The 21,153-nt window shown below is 42.1% G+C and overlaps 1 protein-coding gene across 1 annotated transcript in view; it reads right to left on the bottom strand.

Annotated features, from left to right (window-relative positions):
• Window positions 1-21,153, bottom strand: part of Fbn2 (fibrillin 2) — a 203,007-nt gene that overhangs the window by 102,518 nt on the left and 79,336 nt on the right. The window contains exons 8-11 of the mRNA XM_087896051.1: window positions 12,621-12,746; window positions 3,062-3,214; window positions 1,790-2,002; window positions 547-684 (exon numbers count right to left, since the gene is read on the bottom strand). Of these exons, the coding sequence (XP_087752177.1) occupies window positions 547-684; window positions 1,790-2,002; window positions 3,062-3,214; window positions 12,621-12,746 (630 nt within the window). The remainder of the gene's footprint in view (window positions 1-546; window positions 685-1,789; window positions 2,003-3,061; window positions 3,215-12,620; window positions 12,747-21,153) is intronic.

Raw genomic sequence — 21,153 nt, 5'->3', positions numbered from 1 at the left:
AGATCTCTGTGAGCTTAAAGTCATTCTGGTATACAAAGTGAGTCCTAGGACAGCCAGAACTACATAGTTTGTCTACATACCAGGACTACATACCTTGTCTCAAAAAACCAAAAGCAGGAGGGAGAGGAGGAAGAGGAAGAACTAGTTAATGACTATAGTCATATAGTCATAGCCAGCACTTTTTAAGAGTTTAAATGAGTCAGGGACCAAAATATTTGTGTGTTTGTGGCTAGCAATGCCACTTCAAAGGGATCAATGAATATTGCCTTAAAAATACACTCACGTTAAAAATGTAAGTTTGGGATAAGCATCTCTATAAAGAAAGGAGAGATAAATTATACACAGGAAAAGAGAAAATGGGGAATTCTTGATGGGACTGAAGTCAACAACCAGTTAAGAGGTCCCAGGATAAGGAGAGCGGCATACACGTCAGAGAGACAGCACACAAATTAGTTTTACTTCAAAAGATCGTACTCAGTCCCATTTTATCTTACAGTCTAGCAGCTATGTGAAAACTTAAGAAGGATTAGAAAATTGTGAACTTACCTATGCAGTCTCCATTTGCATCCTGTTTATAGCCCATGTTGCATTCGCATCTGTAGCTAGAAACAGTGGGTATGCAGCGTCCATTCAAACACAGGTTGGCGTGGTGCTTACATATGTCTATTGTCTGGTTGAGAATTGCTATGGAAAATTATGACATAATCAGGCTTGATCATTATAACATGCATTATTTACTTGAACTGTTTTTTTAGATGCTTAATAGAAATTAAGTATATATCAGAAGACTCCGTTACTCCGGATTTTATTAAATTGCATTTTTCATTTTGGAGATGTTTGAAGTGTGTGTGTGTGCATGCATGCGAGTGTGTGAGTGTTCATATGCATATGTGTGTGTGCGTGTATATGTGTGCACATGCACGTGTATGTGTGTGCGTGTGTGTACACATGTGTGTGCATGCATGTGTGTACTTTAGTCATAGCTATTCTCTGTTATACTCACATTTTTATTAAATTTTAATATGAAAGATCTTAAAAAAAAACTAAATACTCGAGACACATGGTCACAAGCTATGCCTGTTAAGTCACACATCTGGTAACTCTGCTCATGTCTTTTTAAAAAATTTCAGGAATGTTCTACCATACATGTGAGCACTTTCCATTTCTCTCTCTCTCTCTCTTTTTTGTAACTTGCTGAATATTTAGATGTATCAAATAGGCAGCATGCCAGAAAGAATAAACATAGCAGTGTGGGACATTATTAAATATTATTATCAAGAACTGTGCTTCTAAAGACCGAGCTTAAATGACAAGCAAACGCCAATTCTGCTCTGAAACCCACAGTTCTCAATTTCAAGCAATTTGACAACAATGGCAAAGCACAAGGGAAGGGGGGATGCGTGCATTAGGCTGTTTGGAGAGGCCCCGAGCAGGGCTTGCTTTATCTCATCTGAGACACGGTGCTGGGACACAATCCAAGCCGTATATGAGTAGAGCAGCGAAACAGGCCAGATGAACTGAATCCAAAACATGCTTCCTAGTGACGTCATCCAGATCGGATATTCCTGGACTCTCATTTGTATTTTCGAAGAGACTAGCTCACATATTCTTTTGTTCCAATTTATCAAAAGGACCGAAGGACAGACGAAAGGTTGTCCTACCACATTTTCTTAAATTTAGTATTAGTGTATTTTATATGCACACACAAACTCTTACACACACATGCTTGTTAATAGACTATCACTTGAGGCTGAAAACTCAAGAACCTAGAGGAAATGTGAGTACTTACTTAATCCAGTGATGATGGGTCCCTGTCCCCCGGCTCCTACTCCAGTTCCCCCAACACCAGGAGAAAAGCCGTTGCCTCCAGGGATGGGGAGGAAGCCTGCCCCTCCTGGGCCATAGCCATTGCCATTGCCCCCCGTGCCTCCAGGTCTAGACACGGAGCTCCCTGGAATGCCACCCATTGGAAGGCCGTCCAGGCACAGTCTACGGTATTCCTCTGTAAGAGAGAGTGTGGTTAAACAGACACAGAGTTCTTGCCGCACCACTGAGATGTCATAGGTCATTTTTACTTGGTCTACACAGTATGAATAAGAAGCTTCTCATCCTGTTAAGTATTTTCAGTGCTATATATTAACAAAAGCAAGGTATAGGTGTTTCCAAAACATTTAAAACTAATGATCCTCATTCTTTTAACTGACGCGCACAAAGAGCCCTTTGTGCGCACCTCTGCATTTTACTCCCTAAGTATAACTCATAAAATTCCAGGCATAGCAATGATTGCAAGAAATGTACTTGAGCAGGTGGAAAGCTTTAGGAAACTCATTCTTCATGTTTGGTTTTACTTGAATTCTCATCAGTATTATGTCCACCCCGATTTTATGTCTGCTTTCTTCATTTTTAAGGGATTAGATTTTAATATAGATCCAGAACAAAGTTTTAAAATAAAATTTTTGCTGAAGACAGTATCCACACAGCTTTAAAAATCTTTGCTTGGCTGTATATCTCAAAACCAAGTAAGAGGAAGCAAGGTTGTAGCAACTGCCTGATTGTCCTAATTATTCATGGAATTAGGGCAATATATTAGGGATCAAACTTGGTGGTGTATTATGATTCCATGCTTTTCAGAGAATGAAGACTGTCTCATTTTTCCTCTAGAAAGGCATGTATAAGATGCCTTTATTAGCAAATTTCTGAAGCTTGAATTATTTTTGAGTTTCAGAATTCCACATGGGAAAGATAACAAAAATGTCAACGCATTTGATTGTGAGGCCCTAATCATTGTATTGTTTACTATTCATGCTGTGTCTAACACGAGGCCTTCTTTGTCATCCTAGGGGATTTTCCCAATAGAAAGTCACTTTTAAGGCACAGGCTATGGGAGGGATTAATCCTCAGGTCACGAGCAAGAAAAGGAACTATTGTAAAGGACTGGTACCCTACAAGCTGGTGGTAATCCAAATAAACATCTCATCTGCTTCAAGAAGGGCAGAGATTACCAGTGTTACTGACTTTCTTAATACTGTTGGTGCCAAGATGACAGCAACCGGCCACTCACCAGAGCCTCTGACAGGACAGGCCTCAGGAATGGTTCCGATGCCCCAGCAGCGGCCGGGCTCACAGCAGCACTGAGCCTTTGGCATTCTGCCCGGGAGTTCTTGTGCACAGCGGCCATTCACCAGGCCAGAGAAGCACGTGCCCATTCTCTGATCTGAAGATGTAAAGGGAAAACAGAAGACATGGTGGTATTACCTCCAGTTGCTACAGCAACCGTTCCCATGTTAGGCGAATGTAGGAGAAGTGAATTGCATTGACTTATTTTCCTTAAACCAGCTCATTCCTTTGCCTTTTAGTTTTTATACCTCTGATCATTGCTTTATTTATTTATTCAGGAAAGATTCCTTTAAATATACAGAGTCTATGATAAGTTCTTTGAATATGAAAATGAAAGACATGTAACTCTGAAGCAAGCTTCAGTGGCAAGTCAAACAGGTCTGGTGCTTGGGGAACAGTGACAACCCAAATCCATTCTTCGTAACCCTGTTCAGGCTTGATCAAAATCCATTTTAAAACAAGAACACCCCCCATAAAACAACAACAACAATAAAAAACAACAACAAAAAGGTTGTGCTATGTACTGAGGCTGGCTTAGAGTTTTCTATGAATTCCAGGCCAGAATCACGCTTGACCTACACAAGTCCTGCTCTGCCATTGAGATTCATGTAGCTGTTCACTCTAGAACAGCATCTAACTGATGGATGCACTGTTTAAAGATCAATCAGAAGTCGCCAAAGACGCTGATGTCTGAGTACATAGACTGCAACAGTACAAAGAACAGTTTCCCGATTGACTAAAGAAGAGGGAATTGTAGAGGCTACTATCACAGGAGCCCTACCATAGGTCACTATGAAAGGACTATGGGATTTGAATGCCCTGTTATGAGGGTTTGCAGATGGGATGGTTTAAATTAGAGAAAAGAAAATGGCTGACGTGTTTAAGATCTTGACTATGGTGAGAACTTAAGAGAAGAGAAGGAAGAGCCATGGAGAGGACATAGGAGACATTTTGGTAATGACTTTGATGAGGGCAGTAGTCAGAACCATGCTGTAAAAAGCATTGGGCAGAGTCATCTGAAGGCAGAGCGAACGGGAAGTCACCTACATGCTGGATGTAGGAGAAAGTATGGTGGAAATTTCCTGAATTTTGACTTGCACACTTCAGATGGCACTGGCTAAGAAATAAACAGGCTGAGACAATACAAGTCTGTAATCCATCATACATTTGGGATGTTGAATGAATGAGCTCGGAACCCAGGGGAATACTCAAGGCAGAGGTGTGTATCTGTGAGTTGCCAATGCGTTTAGTTAATTGAAAACTATAAGGCCATGAGATACCTTGCAAGAACTAAGGGTAACGAAGTCAGTCAAATATGGATGAGACATGAAGCAAGGTACTCAGAAGTATCATTGAGTTTGGCAATTCAGTTATGGTAAAGCATTGGTACACTATCTGGAGGCTTTGAGGTAGGAAAGTAACAGATCGAATTTGAGTCTAATCGATTTCATTCTGTCTGCTAAACTGAGAAAGAAACAGAGTGGCAGGTAACCCTGGAAGATGAGTTTTAGTGGTGACAAGAGACTGTCAACTCCGTACCACACTGGAATAAAAGCCCAGGTCATCAGCAAACTTGATGGACAACCACCTTTCTTTTCCCAAAGGAAGAAAAAAGTTATGTCCAGTTAATCATGTGCCTTGACATTTGATCAAGATCCTTTGTCAAACAAATAAATAAACAACAAAGCCCCCAGGGTTCTAACAAGTAGCCAAGGTAGCCCTAGAACTTGCTGTGGAGTCCAGGGCAGCTTCAAACTCGAAAGCATCCTTTCCGAGCCTCTGAAGTGTTAGATTATGGATGGATACCACCATCTTGATGGCTATGAAGATGGAGTTAAAGACATGTCCTCCATGACTGTAAAAAGGTGCAGGGCAACACTGAGGAGCATCACACCAATGACGCAAATTGGCGGAGGGAGAATCAGTTTTCTCCACGGACAAGCTTTTCGACACGTGGTACAGTCCCAAGTGGTCAGTCCTAAACACAAATAAATACAAGCAACACTAAATGGACTCAATGTGCTGCCCACACATGCACACACACGCATGCACACACACACACACACACACACATGTAGCAATATTAATTAAAGAAAAAGAGTTCATCAATCTGAGGGGAGGCATGGGAGGAGTTGGAAGAGAAAGAATGAGGGGTAGAAGTGATGTAATTACAATGCTCATGAAATTATAAAAAATATTGCAAATAATGCCCATAACATAAACAGCTGACATTCTTGGCGATAATTACATAGTCTAACATAAATACATCATTTTCTCAAATGGTCCATAGCATCTTCGGAGGGCTTCCAACCAACCTTGAAACAAATGAGCTAGCTTTCAGATAGCCAGTAGGAAGTGGAATGCGTCTTTTTATTTTCCAATAGAAGCTTAGCTTGCTCAAAAGCAAAGCACTGAATTTGCTGCATGTATGGCCTAAAGCCAAGGGAGACACTGAAAATCTTAAGAGCTTGGTTTGAACAGTTTGTAGCTGGGAGTGACATCCCAGGTTAAATTCCACTGTATAGTGAGACATGGGAACACATTTTAAAATATTCATTCTAGGAGCAAAAGTGTCATATGCTTAGCCCAACTTGATGGCTGTGCCTCTCATGAACAGAATGGAAATTAAGATAAGAAAGCCCAGGACACTTAAAAATAACCCCCCCCCCCAAACCATAGAATACAGCCAATGTTACAAGGTAGGATAGAAACATTAAATTTGCCAGGGCTTCTGCATGAAGGAGGTTGTGGCACGGTTGACCCATATTTACTTCCATAACTGTATTTAACTCTTCTTACTCATGGATCAGAGCTGGTGGAAAAATGAAATAAAACAATAGGTCCCCTGGCCAAGGGGTAGATTGTCTACTTGGCATGTCCCTCTTAATAAAATTACCCTGAAGTACAAACATGTATGAATAAAAAGCACTCTGTTGGCCTGAAAAGCAAGATTAAAAGGGAGCCTCCAAATGAGGTGAAGATGGGCATCTTGGGACTTAAGTGTGCAGCTGGGTTTCACTTTTCAGCTTCTATTAAACCATGGCTGTGCCAAACCTGTTACAGTCTCACAAGGCACAAGCATGCAGATCAGGAAATCTAGACCCTGCCCACCGTGGTGTGACAAAGACAAATGTCCTGAGGGCATTGAGAAATCATGCCTGTCTCTATTTGGAGCTGTAGGGAGAAGGAAGTAACTACCTTTTGAGAGTTTATAACCATAGGCTCTTCCCATATAAACAGCATTGCTTTTAAAATTCATAGCATGCTTCTGTTTTGACAGATCTCAAAGAAACACACTGTATAACTAGGAAAAGCCAATATAAGCAGAGCAGAACACTAAGAAGGTCTCAAAGGATTTTCGAGAACTTCCAAGAAATGAGACTAGCCAGCAGGGAAGTAAACAACACAAAGAAACAAGCCTCAAGGAAGTAAAAGAAGCTGAAGGAGTACTGTTGACTGTTTTTGATAACAGAATGATCAGACCAGTCCTGCTAAGCATTAACCATTTTAAATCATTAGTAGTTAAATACTGATTAGCCACTTAATTGTGTTTAATGTTTAAAGCTGTGAACGTCCAAACTATGGATGATGTAAAAGAGGCTGCACACAATGGAATAACTGTTTTAGACAAGCTCTATGTAACCTGTGCCTGAGAGGGTCACAGTTAGGTTAAGAAACCTCTCAAATACACTGAAGAGGGCTGCCACATGCAAATGAAGAGTGGTTACTGCTGCAATAGGTGTGTGTGCACTGGTGTGTGTGCACTGGTGTGTGTGCACTGGTGTGTGTGCACTCATTCTCTTCAGGAGCGTTCTGAGAAATGCTCTAAGGAGGCCGAGAAACATGGAGATGAAGGAGGAAGGGTGATCATCTGATAAGAGCAGTGGAAGAAGGCCTAGACAGAGTAACAGGATGCTCTACAGATACAAACCTTCCAGAATTTCCAGCAATGTCCTAAGGCAAACTCAGACCTAAGAAAACCAATAAATCCAAAGTGGGAAAAGGAAGAGGAAACCCAAACTATATAAACTAAAACTTAAAGAAGTCCATGGTAAAAACTGTAAGTAAATCTAGTTCGACAGTAGGATGCTAACAGTTCTCTTGGTGATGGACAGGAACAACAGGCACAATTCTGTCAGAAAGGAGAAATCTGGACAACAGAGTCATTGAGTTTGATCTCACAGACATATCTAGAGTCTATCAGCCATATGTTCTAGATCTGTCTGTGAGATCAGGTCATCTCACATATGACCTGAAGAGACATATGTGGAATATTTAGTGAAACTAAGCATTTTCTATGCCATCAGCAAACACTTGACACTTCTCTTATCAGAATGAATGTCATGCAATTGGTTATCAATAGCAAAAAGGACTATGAGAACTCTACACACTTCAGCACATCTCCTAAATCAGGCACAATATCCATTTAGAATAAGGTAATGTATATAAAAATGTAAAGGGCAACGTGGCAAGTGCGTCAGGAGGCCGTTCTCTATGGGCTCCAGGCATTGGTTGTGGACTGGTGATGTGGGAGTCGTCTTCTCATACAGGCTAGGATACTGCAAGTTCAGAAACCTGCATCTGCCATGGGTACTGAGGAGGGACTAGTCATCTGCCATAGGTACTGAGGAGGACTAGTCATCTGCCATAGGTACTGAGGAGGACTAGTCATCTGCCATAGGTACTGAGGAAGGACTAGTCATCGGCCATGGGCACTGAGGATAGCCTTTTAATTATGTATTTTAGTTCACATATTACATTACCATCCTATAGGAATGTGGAAAACTGATAATAAAAGAGTATATGGTTTGGAAATCTCAAGCTAATGTAGCACGCACTTAGAAAACTGGGCCATATGTGCGAGGCAGAGGCAGAGAGGGAGTACCATATAGAAAATAATAAATGTTTTCACAAACTTCATGATTCCTCTCCTCTAATAAAAACCAAGAGATAGATGACATACTTCCAATCCCTTGAATCAAAGCACAGAATATTCTAGTACGAGGTATGGAACAGTGGCATCCTTGGTTAAGGTCCACAAAAAGATATACTGTAAAAGAAGCCAGCTCAGTCCGGCCAAGTGTGCCTGTAATTCCATGGTCCTTGCAAAGTACTGCATTTTATCAAGAAGGAAGACATTTAGAGGGGCACCTGGCAGAAATGGAAGCTTCCCAGGGACATTATTCCTTGAAGCAAGGGTCTATTAGAGCCAAAGTGGAGAAAACCCATAAAACAATGGTCCTAACCCTTGGTGCACACTCAACAAGACAGACACATTCAAGGAGAACACACCAAGTCTGCCCAGCTAGTCATCTCCTGACTTCTTAAATTGCCCAAGCAGGCTTTGTAAGTCTTGTTTACCACTGTCCGCAGAAAGAGGAAACAATTTTCGCCCTCTGAATAAAGTGAAAATCTTTATTGAAACAAAATCAAGGTATGGTCATTGGAATGTGCCTCACGGTCTAGCATTTAGTCTAAATTTGGTTGAAGAGAACTGAAGAGAAATGATGGGATGTGCTGGGTGATGAATCCTTGGGCAAACTTGGAGATGGCAACCTGAAGTACGTATGTCTGGGATGAATGACCTCTGCTCGTTAAAACAGAGCAGAGAAGTTTCATCCAGGTCAGAATACTTGTAACAGTTGGTTCCCTGGCACTGGACAAACATCCACATCTCTGATGGCCTAGCTCCAGTTTGGGCTACTGTGGATTAACTCCACAGATCTGCCTTTGCCCAGGATACTTTTTATGAAAACTTCATGTGGGCGTTATTCAATAGAAACTGAACTAGGAACAAAGAAAGAAATTGAACCACAGAGGGAATCAGGTTCACTGCTTCCCTGGAGGTAGTCAAGATGCCTCCTTGTGTCATTTCACCTCTGGGCACTCTTCCTTAATTATTGGTCTTCTTTTATATGATTGTGAACTAGTTACTACACTGCTCTCCCTTGACGTCCCTGTGGGCTGTGGGGAGCTAATCTCTGGTCCTCACGATTGTACAGCAAGTACTTCATTGAGTCCCCTACAGCGTTCTCCTTTAGAAGTTTAATTATCAACCTTTAAGAGACTTGTTACTACGCTGCGCATGTGGAGGTTAAAAGACAACTGTGTGGAGTTGGTTCTCTCCTTCCACCTTTCTGTGGGTTCTGGAAATCAAACTGAGGTCAGGAGGCTCGCACAACGACTCTCCTGCTGGGCCATCTTGCCAGCTCTTGCCTCTTCTTTTTCTTTTGTTTAACAGTACATATTATCTTAAAATTATTTAGCAGTGAGCTACTTCTTCCCTCAAACACACACACACACACACACACACACACTTTATATTTTCAGGTTTGTATCTTCAGGATATTCCAGGTGATGCTGTGTAACGGAACATGGAAACGTATAAGGCTGGAAGAGAATGCCTTAGAGGGTTGTGATGTCATGCTCTGCAAGAATTTCCAAATGTTTAATCTCTTCTTCTAAACTTTTCTTGCCTCTGATTGCCTGGCATTCGCCAGTCCCTGTTGAGGGCTGATGCTAGCTCTGTGGGCACAAAGAGGCAGCCGCCCTCGACTGCATCCAGCTTGTTTTATGTGGCTTAAATAGTCATTACTTATTACTCCTTATGCCAGTCATTCTTCAGTGCCTGTATTAAATTGTGGAAATTAGGTATTAATGATGCCCAAGGGGAGCAAATTCCAAAATGACATAAGGCTCATTAAATAATGCTATTAAAATGCTTTTAAGGAAAATACTATTAGTGATACTTCAACTCGTTTTAAATGTGGCATATGTTAGTTTCTAAGTTCAAGTTTTTTTTTTTTTCCTGGACATAAAAAAATGATTAACACGCTAGGTAAAATTAAGTTAGGATTTGTCTTCCTAATTTAGCATTAAATGAAGTGGGAGGGCTAAGCTATTGGAAAGTCGAAATGACGAGCTGAATGCTTCTGCCCCTGGAAACTTCTCTTGTGCGCAGGAGAAGGATTGGGTTCCCAGACATTTTACAATGTGGTTTAGACTCAGCATATTGACTTCGTTGATTTTCTTATGATACTGTAGGGAGAACTGTGTTAACTAGGAAAAGGGAGCAGGGCAGATCCAGCCAACATCGCCCTCAGAACAAAGCTGCAATAGCATGAAGCTTCACACCTAAGACCATTCTGAGTGCATCACGCTCAGTATCATTAGCATGTATACTATGTATTTACGATACAAACAGAAGGAGATTCATATATTCACAACACAATCGTCTATCATAAATGAATTCAATCTAAGAACATACACACACACAAGGTTTTTAAAATTCAAAAGCCTCTTACATGTTAAAATGCTGTGCTTTTTTTCTCACATGGAAACACATATTAATTCAAAATAAAATGTGTTTATTTTTAAAAATTAAGCTGTTCACTTAATTTTATCACTAGCTTTTTAATTTCTGGGAGTCATTTTTCACTTTTCTGTGTTTGGGGTGCCCTTCCTCTGTCTAATGAGATAGAATATTTCCTCCAAAACGAAGGGTACTCCTGGAGGTCCAGGACTCAGCTTCTGGAGTCAACCTGTGGCGTATCCAGGACCATGACTGAGCCCTGCGTCATTTTGCCCCTCACAAAGCCAAATGATGCCAAGATGTCCTTAACCAAAAGAGACTCCTATATTCACTATCATTTTACTCACAAATTTTGAGTAAAATGAGTTTCCCACTCATTCAAATGCATTGACATGGCAGGAAATGCATATAACATTTAACATGAAGCCTGAAATCCACGAGGCCCGCGAGGCTGACGAGGGCAGGAGTCCAAAGTCTGGCTGGTGGGAAAAGCACAGGCACTTGTGAGAGAACAATAGACCTTGAGCTACCGGACACAGCTCATGTGGAAGGGGCTCCATCATTGTGTCCAAGACCAGAGCTGAGTTGAGGTAGGAGTAGCTATTAAAACTAATTCCAAATTTGAGGCTCGGAGAACGATTGAGCTTCATTGGGTGTGGAACGGAGAAATCACGATAATTCGGGCAGAGGAGTCTATAGGCAAACAAGACAACGCTACCCTACTTCACAGTGAGAGATGGGCATTTAGGTCGAAGGTAGTCACAAATGAACCCTGGATACAAGCTCACTGAAGACTTGCAAAAGACAAACAGGTTATTCTCATTTAATGGTGAGACAAAGAGAAGAAAGATAGCTAGCCCGTAAACCTTGTGGTGAAGTGTAGACGTATCTGCCTTTCCTTGCTTCTCCTAGTAACAGCAACAGTGATCACGATAAGACTACCTTATTGAACACTCCCTGTAATGTTAGTGGAGAGGGACCAGTAGCTTGCCTGAGTCCTGATAGGTGAGACTGAGGGTGTGCAGTGCCTCACTTGTCACATACAATCCGTGACAGCTGTGATGTCACTGACGTGTCTATCCTGTGATCCTATTATCTGCGATGACAACATGGCCCTCCGACGGCAGGACATACACCCTTCACCCTCCCTGATGGGTGAATGGCCATAGCTAGCTTAGCACCGGGGAGATACGATATTCATCCAATGGTTTTGAGCTGTCGTCCTTCATCGCTGGGGTGAGATCTTCAGTTCATCTCCTTAACTCTGTAGTTCCAGCTCCTGAACTGGTTCACTTGGTACTGTCACTAATCCACAGGCCCCTCAGGGAGCTACTGATCCACCAACTGTCAGACTGGGGAAAGCTTCATTATCCCATTTATTCCCTCCAGTGGACCATGAAACTCGATTCTCTGGGCACTAATTTCCTTAATTCATCATTGCATAAATCTTGAGTGCTGCTGTAGAAACTGTACATATTTCTCCCTCTCTTTGTAGTTCTTATCAGCTCAATATTGGAGCTGACCGGGATGAATGCCCAAGGCAAAAAATGTGAAGGTGACTAACTATATTATGATTGTACGTCAAAGCGCATTTCATAATCTCTGGGCTCACGCGACAGAAGCCTAAGGCATGCTTCCTGGTGGATGACCTACACCATGCTGCAAAGTACAGCTTCACCTTTTCCAACAGAGCAGACCATGTAAGTATATTTGGCGTTGATTTTAATACGCTGGAAACACAAACTTAGGGGTGCCAGCTCCTCCTTTGTAATAAGTAATTCTCACCAGAACAAACAAGCTTCAAGTAAATAAGATACTGCCTGCGTTCACAACTCACAGCAACAGAAGAACCTTTAATTACTATATCCCAGCTTCCCAAGCAGATTTGACATCCTTCTCTGGCTGTGCCTGCAACACTGGGCAGCCGTTACATCTCAAGCAAATCTTTCTTCCAAAGAAATGATTTTGACAACATAAAACTAAGCCAGATGGCCCCGGAAAGCGAAGACTTTACAAACAGTACTTGGTCTAGCGACCCCTCAGTGATGCTAAATACTGTGAAGGCTTTAAAATGGCCCTTTGGTCTATGTCTGTTTCCCAATGGCCTTATAATCGTCCCCATCTTCATACCTGCTTGGCCTGTTCTGTCATCGAGAAGCCGCATATTGTACCTTCAAAATGCAAGGCTTACCAATGCACCGAGAGCCATCTGTGGAGGACACGAAGCCACGTGGACAGACACAGAAATAGCTTCCCACGGTGTTGGAACAGTCGCCGGCTTCACAGACCCCAGGAACCACGCTGCACTCATCGATGTCTAATCAAGGGAAGATAATTGAGAAAGGCCTTCATTAAACAAAAGGATTTCGAAAGCTAGGAGGGCACTCATGGTTGATTAGGTCAGATCGTGTAGCCCCGAAGATTCTCTTGTTTCAAGCTCTAAGGAATTTCTCACACATATCTATGGGAACGGAATCGAGAGTCACATCCCAGGGCAGCAAAACAAGGCCAACGAAAGCAAAACTCTATATAGTTCTTTCCGCTCAAGCGCAACTTAAATTGCCAAAAAGACGTCAACGTTTAAGTTCCTATTCTACACCAGCGAGGGAATGATCCTTCTGGAGCCCTTCAAAAAACACATATACAATTACCTTTTAAATATGGAACAATTAAATGCAAACATAGTTAATTTTAACAATAAGCATTGGAATCAACAAAAGCTATCAGATTCTTTTCTTTTCCTATTTGGCTTTAGGATGCGCTTTTGGTAGGTGCACTTGGATGTGGGTACATTTGACACCCTGGGAATAACCTCAGTTTGAAACAATGTAGAACTAACTACAGCAAAGCGAAAACCTGAGAGGCACTGGATTTTCCTTCTGCGGCTCTCTGTGTTTCTTCACTCTGCTTCTTTCTGTGAATGGACTGTTTCCTAGCACGGGAAACAGCCTGCTCTTTCTAAAGTTGTCCTAAAACGGGAAACCCGAGCGTTTCTACAGGCTTTCCTGTACTTCTCTTTTAATCCCAGGAGCAGAGAGAGGTAGAAAGTCAAACAAAACCTCATTTAGGCACACTGGGAGCTGAAGGCTAATCCTTTTTACAAAAGGAAATGAGCCACTGGGAGAAAGCCCAGTCAGGGAAACCCAATTGTTGGCATTGTTCTCAAAGACAGTGGTGTAGGAAAGACCACTGAATAGAGGAAGCAATTATAAAAGTCATAAACATAATTACTTAGAATCAAAGTAAATGGGAACTTTTTGTTTCTTTTATGTTCTTGTCCTCTTGTGCTGTATACATTCTTTTAGAATGTCTCAATTTACAAGACAGGGAAAATAACTACATTTTAATTATAAGTGAGAGAGAAAACAGTTAAGCTCCATGATTACACCCCTCCCCCTGAGCCTCAGGGAGCCCTGCAGAAGAGGGGGTAGGAAGGTTGTAAGGGATAGTGAACTTTCACAGGGAAATGGTCTTTCCTGGGCCTGGCAGTACACAGACAAGTCACATCAACTCTCAGGGGCTGTGAGTGACCGCATGGACAAGGCACGCGTAAGACGGAGCTAGCCAAAAGGACAGCATGGAGAAGGGAGCAGGACAGGAAGGCCCACCCTTAGCTGAGAAGCAACTGGTGACTGACAGCTGCCTGGGGAGGGAGAAGCAGTTTTCTTTAGGGATATAGCCCCTGAGAAGCTAGCACCGAGCAGATGGTCCTTTATCAGTTCACAGGCGGGCGGCGCAAAGTAGACTGTTTAAAAGTAGAGTGTTTAAAATCAGAGCGGGGGGTGGGGGGGAAGTAGTGAGGGAGAAAGAGAAGGAACTGGAGGGGAAAGGATGGGAACATTTGATCACACACATTGCAAACACGCATGAGAGTCTTAAACAATCGGAAAGTAATGAAAACTATGAAATGAAAAATATAAGAAATGATAATAAACAAATAATAAATAATTCAGAGTTTTAAATTATAACACATAAAGTGAGCCATCCCTTTTTGATATTCCTCTATTGATTCACTCATTACTTTTTGCCCGTTTATTATGACAAATCATCAAGCTAATGAGTTCTATCACAAAGCAACCGTTAGATTTTTTTTTTTTTAATGTCCTTTGCAAAAAAGAAGGTCAACATTCGGACATCCTCTAAAACACTGCCTTCTTTGGAGATTCCGCAGCTGCTGAAGGACAGAGGCGCAACTCCACACCTACCAATCCCCCGAGAGATCAGAAGTCTACCAGGAACTGCCCACACAAATGAGGAGCAAATGTGTAAGCGGTTAGAGCCCTCCCATCAGCCTTCGCCCCGCAAAATGAAACCATGTGTGCAAATTAGGACCTGCTGCATCCGGTGCTGCCATCCTCGTGCGCGCTGTGCTTCCATTCGATGGGGAGCAACACAGGCATAGTAGGGACAGACGGACTGCAAATCACAAACATCCCGATAAACCGCCTTTTTGCAAGAGAGACAAGACGGAGGACAGCGCGATGGGAAGCAGGCGCCACGAGTGGAAGGCTGAACCCGGCATCGTATTGTCTTCATCATCCAAAGTATTGGCAGCCCGAGAGTTCGGGTGGTTTAGGATTACTGAAAATTCTTAAATATTATAAAATCTCATGTTCTTCCTTTGAACACAAACTTTAGTTTGTAAGCATCTCCTAATAAAGGACGTTTTCTTTTTGTCCAAAATTGAAAAGTGAAAGACGTTTGACATTTGGGAGGGGTTATTTTTGAAAGAAATATCTGGAATATAGAAATAGATGCTATGTTTCCTAGTTTGTTTTATGTTGTGAGACAACACTGAAAACCAACTGGGGCAAAAAAAAAAAAAAAAAAAAAGATTGTTTTATTTTACAGCTTATAGTCCATCATTGAGGGAGGCCAAGGCAGGAACTCAAGGAAGAAACCTGGAGACAGGAACTGAAGCAGAGGTCATTGAATCAGGTGGGCACGTAATATTACAAAAACATTTCTTACATTCTAAGAGACTGGGACTTTGGCTGGACCCCACAGTCCAAGTTTCTAATATACTTTAAGGTCACTTGAGGCTTAAGACCGCTGTGCTACTGTGTAGTCAAATAGTTCCCTTAACCTGCTTTTCAGAGAACAATGTAACAGTCAAGCTTATGTGCTTGGGTTTCCCATGTAAGCAACTTTTACAGCCTAAGCTAGTGCCTAACTGATCTTAAACTATATACCCTTCTATACCTTTGACCAAATTAATGTGTGAGCACCATTTGCTGAAAGCAGCAAACACAGAAGCTGAAAGCAACTTTCTGAAATTTGCCATGTAAAGTTGAAGGCAACCATTTATGGATATTGGCTGATAAGCGATGAAACTTACTATCTGGGTAAGTTGGGATGAGTGGGAGCCAGTGACTGAATCCTTTGTAAAACTTCGTTAAAGATTTCCGTAAAGCCTCGCCTTCCATCCCCAAGGGATGCTTCCTGTACAGTTCAATAAAGATCGAGCAAGGCCCTGTGCAGTGAGGGACAGACATACAGATACAACAGGCAGATACAAGTACAGAGGTAGGCACAGATTCAGATTCACAGATTGCAGACAGACAGGAGACAGAAGACAGGAGACACAGGGAGCATGAAGTGAAGGATCCAAATTTGAATTCGCTTTTGGTCAAATGACTGACACCAAAGGGGCAGTGCCGTTCACTCCTTAGTTCAACATCAGTGCCCTGTTGGGACTCAGAATTCATCACGAATGTACTTAGTTCACGCGGAAGAGTGTTGCGTACTGCTGTCTCCTCACGGTTTGCTAAGAATGCCTTATTCTACCTCCCCGAAAGACCTGCAGAAGGAGAGTACCATCCGTGGTGGACTGGGCCCTCTCACATCAGTCAGCTAAGAAAATACTCCACACATTTGCTCATAGGCCAATCTGATGGTGGCGATTCTTCAAATGAAGGATCCTCTTCCCGGTTGATTATAATTTTGTTAAGTTGATAAAAACTAATCGTTATGACATTTAATTTTGAGGTTTCCTGTTAAAATATTTATTTTAACAAATCTTTGTGTATTTAGAATGTGGTGGAAACATTTAAAAAGGTTAAGTTCAAAATATATACATGTCTCAAACACTCTGTCAGGATGAATGATGAGTGTTCTGTATGAAGACAATGATTTTTCCCAAGTTCAAGAAGGTGTGCCGAAATGGCTTTGCTTTTCCCTTGGAGGAGACCTGCCTCCCTTAGATACACTTGTTTATACAAGACAATATGTGATGGTCATTGATATGGGTCCTCTTTTCAAATCTGATTTTAACATAAGGTCTTGAGGAAGCAACTTGGTTAGAGAGCTATGTGCATGTGATCCACTGCACGTAAATGTTAATGCTGAATTTTATCAGATGAATAAATACTAGGCATTCGTATTCTGAAATGTAAAATGTCTGAACCATCATGTTCCTGTTTGTTTGTTGTTGCTTTTGTATTGTATTGTTTAAATTCATCCCTTTAATTCTTAGAATTTGGGGAGTAACTTGCCCAAAAATGTAACATGTAGGGCCGGCTTGTTGGGGTTTCTGTCCCACCTAGTACTTTACAGCTGGCAAGTCCCAAAGAAAATCACGCACAAGACTCCATAAGATTATAAACTTTTTAAAGTGAGCTAGGAGCTTTGGTTTTTAACCCCCTGAAATACTGATCTAAACACAAGCCAGAGATTTAATAGCACTATGGCTGAACAGTAACATGGAGCTCAGGACTGGTTAGACCAATATTTCCTGCATGGGTCACAAGACATCCAGGCTGACATCCTACAACCATATTAACCTTGTAAAAATACAGGAGAATCGAGATGGTCTGATGGCGGATGGAGGCAGCATGGGGTCAAGATCCTCTTCGTCCTGCAGGTTAGCCTGTTACACAGCCAGCTGTCTAAACATTCTGCTCCTTGTATTACTTCTCTAGGAATTTTAAGGGTAGTCTCGAACCACCAACCTCCCAGGTAACAACACAACGCATTAATCCATTGCGCCACATAAACGTTTCTAGGAATTTTAAGTTTTCAGGAATTGATAAAGGGCATGGTACAGAGAAAAAAACTACATTCTTTCCCTGGCTTGGCTAAACTGTACATATTCCATTTTCCTTCAACTAGCTCTGTTTCCTGGAAAGCTTCAGGAAAAGTGGGATGCTTAGGCGGTTAGTTACGGGCCTGTGCATCTGTAACAGCCTCTCTGTTCTAAGACTTTATTTACACCTTCTTTGCCTGACGGGGTCAGAATAGCTACAGCAAGTATAGCTAAACCTTTGATTGGATCATTCAGCTAAAGGGGGGTTGTTTCCCCAGTCTCTTTGCCCTCTTAAGAGAAATTCCACCCCTGAGAAACTCAGAGCCCACAAACATCTGCTTCCATCCAAATATCATGAATTGGCTTACAGGCAATCCTCGAACAACTCCTTAGTAAGAGGAGTGGCTGCACTGGCATAAGTCTGGAGTCCTCAACATCCCTGAGTTTAGACTAATAAGTAACGGACAATAGAAGGGTGTGAGTCTGAAACTCTGCACAGTTGAAGACTGGGGCTTGCGTGAGCACAGATGACTGGAAAACTTGTGGGTAAAAGGTGCGGTTGGGTTGACAGATGCCGAATCCTGGAGCATCTTCTTTAGAGCTTCGGTTTTTATTCTGAAGGAGCTGTCTGCTTTCTAAGATTTTAAATGAAACAGAAGCATTTATTGCATGAAGAAGCAATATCACAGGATGCCTGAATATAGGCTTCATGAAGCAGAAAAAAAAATAAGAAATCAGGATGAAACAACAGAACTTGGTCACTGGGAAGACACGACAAACATCTGCCTTGACTTATCAGCTAGTTGGTGTAGAATGGCTGGGAGAAAATGGGGCATGGGGAGAGTTGGATTTGAGAGAACTAATGACCCACCCAACTAAAATTCTGGGTATGGAATTAAACTGAGGGCTAAGTTTCGGATGTGTATTTTTTTGTTGTTTCCTCACTAATGACACAGCTTGTATTAGGTGTAACCAACAGAGGGGATTTCAAAAGGTGAAACCAACTGGACTGAATTTGAAGAGACAACAGTGAAAACCATCCATACCTCAGGGAAATTCCTGAGGAGAAGAGATGGAAATCCAGGAAGGAAAGATCAGGACATGAGAGGACAGAGTCTGAGGAAGAGCCCAGGAAATACGGTGATAAGAGCATCCTAGAAGATAGACAAGAGGAGCTGAGCGTACATGGAGCTGATGAGTCTGAACACAGGGCTTACAAAAAAGAAAGACAGGATCTAAAGAAAACTATGTGATGGATTTCTGATTGCCAAGCCCCATAACCTCACAGTCTTGTAGGAATCACTCTTAGAAGGAGGTGGTGCTAACTTAGTGGGTAGAGGGACCTTGGATAACACTGACTTCTAAGAGCATGGCCCAGGGGATGTTCTGCTGTCATAGGGACATGGCATCCCCAAAAGCCCTCCATGAGCACCAGAAACAAGTGATAAGATGTAGGAAGTGCTGCTAGAACCCTTTCTTTCCACCAGTGCCAGCGGTCTGTATCCATAGGTACAATTTGTAGAACTTGTAGGGGTATTGGTGGACTGCAGGCAAATCCATGAGCTATGATGTGATGGATAATCAATCGCTGCCTGTTTTAGTTAGAACACGGCAATGTTGGTGTGATATAGTAAACTGCAAATGGAAAACTCCTGCTTGCTTTCTCCCTCTTGGGTTTGGAGACACAACGTATACGAGCTGTGCTCAGAGTCCTGTTGTCTCTCGGGGGCTTAACTGAGAAACTGTTCCTCCACTGAACATTCCACACCTTCACCTTATAAAATTCTGCTCTACTTCTCTAAATATAGTGCAGGGCTGTACGACCATCACTGCAACCTAATATAACGACACCTTCCCCACTCCCGGCCAATTCCACCGCACTATTAATCATTCTTCGTAGCCGCCTGCAAGCCTCGGGTAACCGTGAATCTAGACTGTCATAACACAACTGGCTGGTCTGTACAGTCCATGCAAATGAGATCATAAACTATGTGGTCCTCTGGGATGCTTGGCTTTCAAGTAGCTCGACATTTGCTATGTTGCTCTGTGCTGTGCTGTGCTGTGCTGTGCTTTCACATTGCTTCCTTTGAGTGGCTGTATGGATGAGGCAGCTCATCATTCCCAGGGGATATTTGGGTGATTTACATTTGGGGGCTAGTGGACACGCAGCTGTCAGCAATGTGATGTCTAAGGAGTCACAGGGACCAACTGTCTTCAAAGCAGCAGTGACATTATATACGCCCACCAACATTGTACGAGCACTCCAGCTTCTCCATATTGTCACCTACATTTATTATTCTCTTGTTCATTTCCTGCAGTGTTTTTTGAGGGGTATTTTTTTGTGGTTTGTATTTACCTAAGGATATCCTGCTGATATTTCCATGTGGTGCTTATCAATCTTTTGTATATCTTAAGAAAAGTGTATTTAATCCCTTTGCCCATCTCAAAAAAAATGGAGCATTTTATTATTGAGTTTTGTGGCACCTTGTGAGAATGGCCTCTATAGGCTCATCTGTTGGAGGACTTGGTCTGCAGTTAGTGGAACTGTTTGGGAATGATTGGGAGGTGTGGCCTTCTAGGAGGAGGTGTGCCACAGGGGTGGGCTTTGAGGGATCATTTCCAGCATGCTCTCTGCCTTCTGCTTGCACTTCAGCAATGCTAAACCTTCTATTCTGAAAAAGTACAGCCTATTTCCATTTATTTAGATCTTAATTTACTTCAACAATATTTATAGTTTTCAAAAATCTTTTGATTTCTTTTAAGTTTCTTTTTGATCTTATTATTAATAGAATTCTCTTAATTTCACTTTCAGAATCCTCATTCTTTTGAGAGTACACTGAAGATTCTTTAGGGGAAACCTCGTTGCAGTTAGGTGGCATTTTATCGGTTAAGCACATCATCCACCAGACAGACACTGCAGTCCTCTTGTTGAATCAGGATGTGTTCTGCTCTCACTGTGTAAAACAGTGGTTTTTAGATGAAAAGATATGGGTTAATTTGAGTTATAAGAGCTAGTTAGTAACAAGCCTAAGCTATTGGCCAGGCTTTCATAACTGATAAGTCTCCAAATCATTATTTGTGATCTAGTGGTCCATCTACAACGGTGCTCATGAGCCACCAGTACAAAGTATTGGATAAGCAACTCTTGACTCCCACTCAAGCATAGCAAGAGTTTGGCATCTCTCCCCCCTTCCAAACACAGTGTACTGAGAGAAACCATGTGAAGACAAAAGAGAATATCAGATAAACATTTCCCTAGACCACCAGCAGTCTGTCAAAGTGATGACTTGAGCTGAGACCAAGGACTTGCTACATTTCTTCTCTGGGTGCTAGCACTGGCGACCAACAGAACAAGACTACACCAGGGGGCAGGATGGTGTGACAATGCGGCAGCAGGAATAGCACCCACTGTCAAATCTAGGAAAGTGCTTTGAAAATGCTCTTTGTATGTTAGCATAAATGGATGCCAGCAGAACTTTTTCATGAAGAGTTTTATGTGCTCGCTCACTAGGAACAATAGAATTTGTAATAGGCTACTATTGTGCAGTGCGATAAATGGCTCCCTGCTCCCCTGGAATCAGCACTGCATCTTCCTAGACGCTAGTTTGGAGTAACTCAGGCGTGAATTGCTGGTAGTAAGAGGCGATGCCATCATGATGCTTTGTGGCACTGTGACAACGCCTGGAAAACTATTTCCACC

This window comes from Myodes glareolus, chromosome 13 (genome assembly GCF_982192425.1).
Source record: "Myodes glareolus chromosome 13, mMyoGla1.1, whole genome shotgun sequence".
Lineage (NCBI taxonomy): Eukaryota > Metazoa > Chordata > Mammalia > Rodentia > Cricetidae > Myodes > Myodes glareolus.
Note: the sequence above shows the minus strand (reverse complement) of the source record. Positions and strands in the feature narration are given on the sequence as shown.